Source organism: Schistocerca americana, chromosome 8, assembly GCF_021461395.2.
Source record: "Schistocerca americana isolate TAMUIC-IGC-003095 chromosome 8, iqSchAmer2.1, whole genome shotgun sequence".
Taxonomy (NCBI): Eukaryota; Metazoa; Arthropoda; class Insecta; order Orthoptera; family Acrididae; genus Schistocerca; species Schistocerca americana.
The window spans coordinates 212,355,364-212,367,078 of record NC_060126.1 but is presented as its reverse complement, the minus strand read 5'-3'; the positions used below and the strand labels follow the sequence as shown (position 1 = coordinate 212,367,078).

The window sequence follows — 11,715 nt, the reverse complement described above, 5'->3', positions numbered from 1 at the left end:
AGAAATCAGTTTACTGTAGAGAGCTAATCAACTTTTAACTAGACTGCTAATTCACTAAAGGCGGCTGATTGTTGACTAAACTGTGGTTGCTAGACACTTCTTGTAGAAAACAATGAAAATAGCACTACCTGTCTCTGGACTGTATTGAAAACAAACACTAGCACTACTGGCACTATGGTTGACTAAAGGGACTCTCTCTGGCGGTATTCAAAACAAACACGAAATCTATGGAACACTATTACTAGCACTCGACAATTAAAGCTTCCTAAAAGCAAAAACACACGAAAGAAGAAGTGACAAGTAAGAAAAATACAGTTAATACTAAAATTAACGTAGCTCGCTGCACAGCAGACGTGAAGCAGACGGCAGTTACGACGGCACTGACACTACTGGTTAGCACACTAGATTCGCTTTCGGGAGGACGACGGTTCGAACTCGCATCCGGCTATCCTAAGTTAAGTTTTCCATGATTTTTCTAAATCGCTTCAGGCAAATGCCGGGATGGTTCCTTTGAACGGGCAAGGCCGATTTTTATCCTCATCCGATGGGACCGGGGACATGGCTGTTTGGCCCCGTCCCCCAAATCCAACCAACTAATCAATGCCCTGTTGTGGCTAATGTAGGAATTTCTGTTTCATCACCTAAGCAAGTGCATGCAGAAGTTTCTTGCGCAAGTTACTTGTTGGTGGAGATTCATCGTAACGAGCTGGTTCTTTAGTTGGTAGTCTAGATTGGCTGTGTAGAGACGCGCGGGGTAGCCGTGCGGTCTCAGGCGTGTTGCCACGGTCCGCGCGGCTCCCGCCGTCGGAGGTTCGAGTCCTCCCTCGGACATGGGTGTGTGTGTTGTTCTTAGCGTAAGTTACTTTAAGTTAGATTAAATAGTCTGTAAGCTTAGGGACCGATGACCTCTGGAGTTTGGTCCCATAAGGCCTTACCACAATTTAAAAAAGAAAAGTTTTTTTCTGTGTAGGACCACGACACCCGGACTGCAGACACATCCATCGGTACATTCGTTAGTTCAGGGTGAAGCTCTGTTTACGATCGGCCACAGATGCAACAGGACCAGACCACGCTGGCAGACGTGGAGGCGACTCTGCAGCCGTACGTGGGCGGCCTGCGGCTGCTGGGCCAGTGGTCGCTGCCCGGTGGCGGCCGGCGCCTGGCCACGCTGTGCGCCGTGCTGCTGGCACACGGCCTCCTCATAACCACCTCCTGCCTCAACCTCCTCATGGACCCCCCGCGGGACCTGCAGGTGCTCACCGTCAACGCACACTCCACGCTCACCATACGGGGCCTCGCTGTCAAGGTACGCTCAGTCCCAGAAAGTCCGCACTGCTGGAGGTGACACAATTTTCTGAATTCCCGATATATCGACGTATTAATCAACAAATTGAGTGACATCGATACTCGCCGTATGAGTGGACGATTTGGATGGGACATACAATTCAAGGTTTATTTCCCCAAAACAATTAATTGTAATAAATTACACTGTGGCTTACAAATTACAGTGACACAAACAAATCAAGCTGCTTACAATATGAGGTAATAAAAATGTTATATGCCACAGGTGAACTCAGAAACTTTAAAACTGTTTACAATTTGATACATTAACAAATAATCATTGTGCATTGAACTACATACTTTCACCTAATACACTTAAATTTTATAATGTGAAGCACAAATGTATAATTTACAATTAAATTTTCAGTCGAAGTTACTCCTTCCTATACCTTCTTTAAAAGTTATAAAATTTCCAAAAGGTATCTCAATTAAAAATGCCCTAAAACCCTTAACACAACAACACGTACATGACTAGCTCAAATAATAAATATATGTACGGCAAAGCCCAACATCAACAGCGCAGACCACATTCAAACTCTAGCCAACATGGGCCGCTTGCCAGTCAAAACATGTTACGACTGCGGCAGCGGGCAAACTTACATAGGTAATAAAAGAACACAGGCCACCTAACTTATCTTACCAAAATCAGTTTACACGAAGGAACAAGAAAGGGGGGGGGGAATAATAAATACCATACGCAAGTGCACTTGCCAAACCTACTACTAAAATATACAGTATAAAAGGATCTCAATTAATGACAAAATCCGGGATAGGCCCGGCAATATTGCACCTGAGCGCTAGTAGCTAAAATAAGGTTGACAGATACCAAGGTCTGACATCATCTTAGGGCTAAGTGGCACAGCAAATAAATAAGAGTAAAAGAACAAGCAAATGGCAATGCCCAAGAATATAAATAGGATTAAGGACACATGAGGCTAAAATCAATTGTTAGCATCTTGGACATCGTCTTAGGCTTAATTGACACTACAAATAAGTAAAGGTAAAAGAACAGGCAAATGTCAATGCCCAGGAATTTAAATAAAAATAAGCAAGCACAAGGCTAAAAGTAATTGCTAGCAACTTAAAAAGCACACATAAAAATATCAGACTGCTGCCACATCACAAAACAGAACAGGCGCGCGCGCAGTCCCCAGCAAGCCACAAAACCAATAACACACACTCCAGCAACCGAGCCAGCCTGACGACAGTAATTTCAACTCAGAATCATGGCGTGTGAGCACACCGGGTCCACGCAAAACACACGCTACCAAATAATTCCTACCAACAGATACGCTCTCCCCGGGCGGGAAAACGGGGTCGACGACCAGGTACACACCAACAGAAAACTCGACACCTAGACTCCGGGCATAACGGAATCACGCAGCAAATATAAACAACAACTGCAGTAAGGTGAAACGAACCCCGCCACGCAGACCGGACAGAGCAAACACACAGAAAGCCTGTCCTGCAGTCCTTACAACTCCTGGGTGCGGAAACCCAAGCGATATCGGGCACCCTTCTCAGAGGCGGACAACCTCGAACGATCGTGTGCGGGTATCCATCAGTTGTCCACTACAGCACATCACCAACACGCCACACCGCCCAACGGCCAAATCAACGAGGCCCGCCAACAACGAGACCGCACCTCCGTGCCGGGGCGGAAGGCAAAAATACCACCAGCTCGGTGCGAATCCAACTGCCGAGCCGAGCGCGGGCGGCCCCCCGCGAAAAACGCTCCAGAGGGCAGCAGACGCCTCAGCGCCTGCGCAGGCCGAACCAGACGGAAACAGAAATACAAGTCGCTATCGATAGTGCCGGATACACAACGCGCCAGAGAAATGGCACACCGTGCATAATAGATAAAATAATGATGGTTCCGAAATTTAGTTAGATGGTATTTTCGATAAACACTGTCTGATCAAAAGTATCCGGACACGCCTATGTGATGCGCAAGTGGCGCTAGATGACACGAGATGCGGACCCGACAGTAAAAAATTGGCCAGGGGCGTGTAGGAGGCTCACTCTGAGTGTTCTGTACAAACTTAATTACGTACACAGACAGTTAACACACCCCAGAAATTGACAATCTCGGCGATTTTTACCTGTTACCGACGCTTACACTGGCAGGATATCAGTCCTGGGAATTCCAAGTCTTTTGAGAATGTTTTAAGATTAAAGTCGGATAAGAAATGACGAAAAAAATAGCGTTTTGTGTTATATAATTACCACTTCAAAATTTTCCGATATTTTTCCTTTACTTCTACTGTAAATCCTTGATTCTTCGCGTCTGGTCCCGGCGGAGGTTCGAGTCCTCCCTCGGGCACGGGTGTGTGTGTGTGTGTGTGTGTCCCTAGGAAAATTTAGGGTAAGTAGTGTGAAAGCTTAGGGGCTGATGACCTTAGCAGTTAAGTCCCATAAGATTTCACACACGTTTGAACATTTGATTCTTCCCAATTTTCATGATTCTAGGTCAACGGGAGGTACTCGACAGTTTTTGGTGAGAGAGTTTATGAGTATCAAAATATGGTACATAAATGACCATATATTTGATTGCATTGATTTAGAAGCTTAACGTTTTTACACCGTCAAGGGACCATAGACCGTAGTATGTGATATAAATTTCAACTTGATACGTCTACCCGTTTCCCAGAAAAGAGGTTTTAACAGACGGACAGGCAGTCGGATAACAAATGACAAAAAAGCTTTCTTTCGTGTGGTACAATTACAAACCAACGCTTTTGGTTTTTTTCCTTTACTTGTAGTGTGACATCTTGATTACTGCCAAATTTAAAATTCCTCGGTTAACGGGAAGTATCCTACAGGTTTTGACGAATGAGTTCTCTGGCCGTATTTTTTGACTGCATTGACTTAGATGCTTCAGTTTCCACCACAATTAAGGTACCGTAGCTTTTGGTATGTGACATGAAATTCAACTTGGTACGTCAATCAGTTACTGAGAAAAAAATATTTTAACAGGCGGACGCGTAGACCGACTGACAGATAATAAAGTAGATCTGTAAGCCTCCAGTTGAGGTTTCAAATCCTAAAAAGGAGATGGGGAGTATTGTGTTGTCAGTGGAGAACCAGTAACAGCAGAATAGGTCAGTCTGGAGAGAACAGTGTTTTCGAATGAAGGCTAGTAATTTGGATGTTACCTGAGTAACAAATACAGCAGGGACATTTCAGCTCTTCGAAAGCTGCTGAAGCCGAATGCTGGTGGTGTGATTGCGACGTTGGAACGACGAAGGAACAACCGCAGATAAAACGAGGGCAGCCAGATCTCATTTTCTGTCGGACAGGGACCGTCGAGTATTCTGCAGGATGGCTGTCAAAATCGCATGAAATGAGTGGAAGGAATCAGTCGTGAGTTGCAAAGTGCTACTAACAGCGCACCTAGCGTAATGAGTGTACGCAGGGAGTTAAGAACAATGGGGTACAATGATCGAGCAACTCCTCATAAGTCGCACATTTCGGTAGCCAATGATAAATGACGCCCCATCTAGTATAAAGAGCCGCCACTGATCAGTGGATGACAGCAACGAGTGATTTAGGATGAGAAATCACACTACACCGTGCGGCAATGCTATGGATGGGTTTGGATGTGGTGAATGCCTGGATAACATTACTCTCATCGTGTCTAGTGCCATCCATGAAATACGGAGGAGGTCGTGTTATTACATGGGGGTGTTTGTCGTGGTTAGGGTGTATCCCCCTTAATGCGCTTAAGAAAACCCTAAATACAGAAGGATATGAACACATTTCACAGCAGTGTGTGCCAAGTACAGTGGAGGAACAGTTCGGAGCCGATGACTGCTTGTATTTAGCATGAAAATTTCCCTGTCATGAAGCAGCATCTGTAAGTTTGTGAACAATGAGATTTTTCGAACGGGTTAGCATGTCCAGGATGCCGAACGGAACCCAATGGAACACCTTTGTGATGAATCATAACGTTGACTTCACTGCAGGCCACAGTATCATCTCTGATTTTGGCTCTTGAGAAAGAATGTGCAGCCATTCCACCACAGACGTGAAGACAGCTCATTGAAAGTGTCCCCAAGGAGTTCAAGCCGCCACAAAGACGAAGGGTGTACACACCACATATTAACCTTCACTTACAGATGCCCGAAAACTTTCGATCAGATACGGCATTTTCATTTTTATATAAAAACATATTTTAACGTTATTATTGCTCTTATATTAATGAAAATTTCAAGAGTTAGCTGATTGCATTAAACCCACTGTAACACAGATATCTGAGACAGAATAGTTTCTCTACACTGAGACAAGCCACGTGGAGAGGATTTAAAACGCAAATTCACAACAGCTGTAAAACTATTTATGAAAAAGAGAAATATTTATCACCTGATGTAAATTTCAATGTTAGGTATTTGCCTCGAGTGTACTATTATGGAGAAGTGGACCGTGGACGATAAACAATCCACACAAGAAGAGCATAGAAGCTTTTGATCGTGCTGTTACACAACAATACTGAAGGTTAAATGGCTTTAACAAACAACTATGAGGTACCGAATCGAACTGCGCAAAAAATACATTTATAGCACAACTTGACTAAAACCATGGATCGGTTGATAGCACAAGTTCTGAGACATTGAGGGATGGTCATCTTAGCAGTGGAAGGAGATATGGTGAGCGGGGTGATGGAGAGGGGGGGGGGGGGGACTGTTGTGGAAGACCAAGGGTTGACAGTTGTAAAATGGTTCATATAGCCGTACTCTGTGGTGACGAAAGTCATGGGATACCTCCTAATATCGTGTCGGATCTCCTTTTGCCCAGTGTACGGCCACATGATCACCTAGTGCCAGCTGCACACTATCTACGGCACTCCAAAGAGAGTATTATGTTTTTAAGGAGGAAACTATTTCGTGTGGCGGGATTATTTGGAAATCAGCAACATAAACAATGTTCCAATTTCTACTTAATATGTCAGTCCAATGTTGCCTCAAAGTAATTATCTTCAAATGTGATGTCAGTTTTCACACACAAATAAAATATTGTTGAGAACTGACCTACTCTTAAAAATCTGAAAATGTGTATATCGTATCATACTTCAAAACCGAGAAAAATAAGTTTTTGCTCTCTCACAGGACACCCATGGTGCTCTGTTATAAACATGTGTGTGACATCGTTCTTGTTCATATTTCGCGATTTACGCTAACAAATAAAAAATATTTACTGCCAATATTTTTGAGGGACCCGATTTAAAAGAAGGAAATCGATAAGATCCTACACTTTTCTTCTCAGTGATGACGCTGCCATCACTTTTAAAATAGCCTCTCAGCTCAACCAAACTCAAGTACTGTTTTCGTAAAACAGTGTCGGGTACACATATTTGAGATTTTTCCCCTATCTCTTCACAATCCGCTTTGCGGCTCAGAGCTACAGGTGCTGCCAAGTGATACTTCTATTGAACCAGGGTTCACAGTACTGGAAAAAGGCGCCCCCATTTTCTTGGTAGTGTTCAGTCCGAACACTTTTGCGATGTGAGATTACGTCTGAAGAAACTGTCATTGTATCCACACCAATCTCTCCCTACGTTATCATCGTCATATAACACGAAGGTGACACTACATTATACACGCATCCATTATACTCAACTACAGAATAACAGATAGGTGAAGCGTTAGATGTGAACGAACAGTTGTGACTCACTCTCGTTGCACATTTGACACACCACCTCTTAAATATGGGTAATCGTTATTTTTTTGATGTTCAGTAGTATAAACAACATTCCCTTATTGATACGAGATGACAAAATACGTAAATAATATATGCACATTTATACTGTGACGCTGGTCACTAACCAACACCATTAGTGATAAAAAAGGACACACAGACCGCTGCGTGTCATGCATTTCATAAAATACATAGCAGCTGTTTGCAGTCACTTCAGAAACTGTTGATAGAAAATTAAGAGGCATTGGAGAAACTGTTTCACGAAAATGTCCGATAATCAGCTTTCGATATAATATGAATATGACCTCCGACTTCTTATAGTTTAAGACCAAGGTTTGGTGCACATGTATATGTGGACTGAGCTTTGTTTTTAACTTGTGCAATGTCCTTGTAGAAGTCATGCAAGAATGAATAGCACCCAGTACGTAGTCGTCGACGGCGAGTGTTCATCAGAGACAAGGGTTTCGTCAAGGGTGCTCCATGAAAGCGTGATAGAACCGCTTCTAATCCCTATACATACGAATGACGCCACGGACAGGGTGAGCAGCAATGTAAGGCTGTTTCCAAATAACGCTGTGGTTCATGGGAAGGAATCATCGTTGAGTGGCTGTAGGAATATACAGCCTGAGTTAAAGCGTGTGAGTAAGCAAAAATAGTCCTGTACGTTCGAAAACAGCAGTAATAGGGTGCATCTTTACACGGCCACTTCGATAAAATATCTAGGCGTACGTTCCAAAGCGATATGACATTCAAGTCCAAATGCCTCATGTACTATGGGACTGAACATCTGAGGTCATCAGTCCCCTAGACTTAGAATTACTTAAACCTGACTAACCTAAGGACATCAGACATACCCATGCCCGATGCAGGATTCAAACCTGCGACCGTAGCAGCAGCGCGGTTTCGGACTGGAGGGTCTAGAACCGCTCGGCCACATCGGCCGGCAACATGACACGGAGTGAGCCTGTCAGGTTGGTAGTAGGGAAGGCGAATGCTCGACTTCGTTTTGCAGGGAGAATATTGGGAAAGTGTAGCTCATCCACAAAGGAGACGGCGTATAGAAGGCTAGTGCGATCCATTCTTGAGTACTGTTCGAATGTTTTGGATTCCCACCAGGTCGGATTAAACTAGGACATCGAAGTAGCTCAAAAGCAGGCTGGTAGCTTTGTACCGATAGGTTCTGTCAGTAGGCAAGTAATACGCAGATGACATATGAACTCAAATGGGAATGCCTGGAGAGAGGACGTTGCTTTCCGCAGGCCACTACGCGCAGATTTAGAGAACCTGCATTTGAAGCCGAGTGCAGAACGGTTCTACTGTTGAGATGGGTCGTTCGCGAACTAACAGATCCTAAGGAACAGTTCATAAAGATCAACGGAACGAGCGATGAACCAATTCTAAGGAACGGTCTTTCATAGTTCACTTCGGCCGCGGGAACGGGAAACAGTCGGTCTCGTTCCCGCAACGGTACGCCGGTCGTTCTCGTTCCAGCCTCGGTCCCGTTCCCATTTCTCTCGGTCTCGTTCGGCCGGACTCGTCCTTCTTCGCGTGGCCACTCGTCTCACTTCCACTGTTGACTGCTCATAGTTAATTCAGTATAGAGTTGTTCGTTTTGTCCGCTGCGCACACCCGTTCTAGATCTGTTTCATACCTTTTTTGAACTCTGAACTTCTGGTTCTTTTCGTATTCTATTGAGCGTGCATGACGGGTAATTAAAATGTATTTTATAATTACGCAAATTACATAAAATTACGTGATATGCATTACATACATCTTTCCAGGTAACAAAACGTCGTATCAGCTTACTTAACTATTTCGATAAACAGCAGAGGAGGAGGAGGAGATTAGTGTTTAACGTCCCGGCGACAACGAGGTCATTAGAGACGGAGCGCAAGCTCGGGTTAGGGAAGGATGGGGAAGGAAATCGGCCGTGCCCTTTCAAAGGAACCATCCCGGCATTTGCCTGAAGCGATTTAGGGAAATCACGGAAAACCTAAATCAGGATGGCCGGAGACGGAATTGAACCGTCGTCCTCCCGAATGCGAGTCCAGTGTGCTAACCACTGCGCCACCTCGCTCGGTGATAAACAGCAGAAGAAATACTTGTAAAAAGGCAATATTTTTTAATTACACATGCAAAGGAAGTCGGCACGGCACACACTAGTGACCATTTTCCGAATTGTTTTGGTCCAAGGTCAAAGAGTATGTTCATTGTTACGGAAGACAGATCGACTTACAACCGAATGAAGTCCGCGTTCCATAACCGAGTGTCTGGTGTCGCATTTTGTAAAGAGAATATGATAACTCGTACAATATTATTTCAGTGGTACAGGGTAACGCACGAAAAATCAGCCCCGAGTACTAGACCTCATCGTCGCCTACCAATTGTCATCTATTGTTTCGAAGTTGTTGTTTGCATTAGCTTATTTTTTATTTATTCACTGCCTAATTATTACATGCTTATCTATTCTGCTCCGAGCGGTCAACAAATCCTGCGTAATTGGCGAGCAGTCTGTACTCGGGGCCGTTTTTTCGTTCGTCACCTTATATTATTTCACTGCGATCAGCCACAGAACGCTGCAGTTGGCTAAACGAGAGGTTTTGCAGAATCACGAAAATTACAAGAGTGTGAGAATTCTGTTACGAATAAAAATACTGTACTCCAGAGCGGAGGCAAGTGCCCCCTCTTGGCACCTTCCATCTTCAGTCACCTATGCTACTAATTTTCAGTTTTTCATAAGAACCGCATACCAAGCACAAATGAACGGTGAACGAGTAAAAATGGTTCCCAAAAAAAGAGCGATCATCAGTGAACTAGTTCCCAAGGAATAACGAATGGTTCAAATGGTTTAAGCACTATGGGACTTAACATCTGAGGTCATCAGCCCCCTAGGGTTAGAACTATTTAAACCTAACTAATCTAAGGACAGCACACATCCATGCCCGAGGCAGGATTCGAACCTGCGACCGTAGCAACAGCGCGGTTCCAGACTAAAGCGCCTAAAACCGCTCGGCCACAGCTGCCGGCTAGGATGAACGAGTTTGCCCATCTACTGGCGCCACTGTAGTTTTCGCCTAGGGACAAGTCTAGTGGCTAGCGTTGCTTTCCCTGGATCACGGAGTCCCAGGTTCGATTCCCGGCCGGATTGGGAATTTTCTCTGACCAGGAACTGAGTGCTTGTGTTGTCCTCATCATTTCATCCTCATCATCATCATTCTTGACGGTGGCTAAATTGGAATGCGTAAAAATTAGACTGGGTAAAAACTGGGACTTCGTACGAGAGCTGATGACCGCGCAGTTGAGCGCCCCACAAACCCGTCATCATCGTCGTCGCGTAAGGACCATGAAGATAATACGCGAGAAATTAGGCGTCCTACGGAAGCTTTCAGACAGTCGTTTTTTGCTCGCTCTATTTGCGAGTGGAATACGAGCGGAAATGACTAGTCGTGGTACAAGGTATTCCCCGCCACACACGTACTATGTTTTGCGGACTATGTATGTAGATGTACAATAAAACAGGTACTAGTGACTAGTGAGTGCAGTTTGTACGTGGATTTCCGGCAGGTGGTGTCGTTCTCGCTGGACGGGGCGCGCCTGCGAAAACTGCTGCAGCTCCTGGGGGAGGCGCGCGCAGCCTTCCCGGACTCGGCGGCGAGGCGGCGCCGCTACGGCGACATCGGGTTCCGCCTCTACATCTTCCTGCAGGTGCCCCACCACTACCTACAGCAGTGCTTCCCAATCACACCACCGAGCGAGATCAGATACTACACAGCTTGTTACAGTCTTCAGTTCGAAGAGTGGTTTGATGCAGCTCCCCATGAAAGGCATTCCTGTGCCAGTCTCTTCGTCTATGAATAAGTACTCTAACTTACATCTGCTTGAACCTGAATACGTTATGCTCTGTTATGTTAACCGGGGACCTAGAAACGACGGAGAGGCTCCGTCCCCGCCGCAGCCGCAGTGCTCCGCAACCCCACCCCTCCGCCGCCCCACACCGAACCCAGGGTTATTGTGCGATTCGGCCCCCTGGGTCCCCCCCAGGGAACGTCTCACACCAGACGAATGTAACCCCTATGTTTACGTGGTAGAGTAATGGTGGTGTACGCGAACATGGAGAACTTGTTTGCGCAGCAATCGCCGACATAGTGTAGCTGAGGCGGAATAAGGGGAACCAGCCAGCCTTCGCCGAGGCAAATGGAAAACCGCCTAAAAACCATCCACAGACTGGCCGACTCACCGGACCTCGACACTAATCCGCCGGGCGGATTCGTGCCGGGGACCGGCGCTCCTTCCCGCCCGGAAAGCCGAGCGTTAGACCGCACGGCCAACCGGGCGGACGAACCTGAATACTGTACTCAAGCCTCCGTCCCTCACTTCATCACTGAACTGACGGTTCCTTGATGCCTCTGGATGCCTACTGTCAGCTAATCCTTCTTTTAGTTGGGCCGTAAATTTCTTTTCTCCTAAATCGACTCAATACCTCCTCACTAATTATTCGATCTACCCATCTAATATTCAGCATTCGTCTACAGCACCACATTTCAAAAGAGTCTCCTGTCTGGGCTCTTTAGGGTCAACGTTTGACTCCCATACAAGGATACACTCTGCTGTGTTTAACAAATACACTTCGCGTCCAACATGAAGGTGGCAGGAAGAGCACCCCCTACCATAGAAAGTAGT

The 11,715-nt window shown here is 45.5% G+C and overlaps 1 protein-coding gene across 1 annotated transcript in view; it reads left to right on the top strand.

Annotated features, from left to right (window-relative positions):
* Positions 1-1,051: 1,051 nt before the first annotated feature.
* Positions 1,052-11,715, top strand: part of LOC124545674 (odorant receptor coreceptor-like) — a 66,573-nt gene continuing 55,909 nt past the window's right edge. Inside the window, exons 1-2 of the mRNA XM_047124620.1 lie at positions 1,052-1,306; positions 10,600-10,740. Of these exons, the coding sequence (XP_046980576.1) occupies positions 1,052-1,306; positions 10,600-10,740 (396 nt within the window). The remainder of the gene's footprint in view (positions 1,307-10,599; positions 10,741-11,715) is intronic.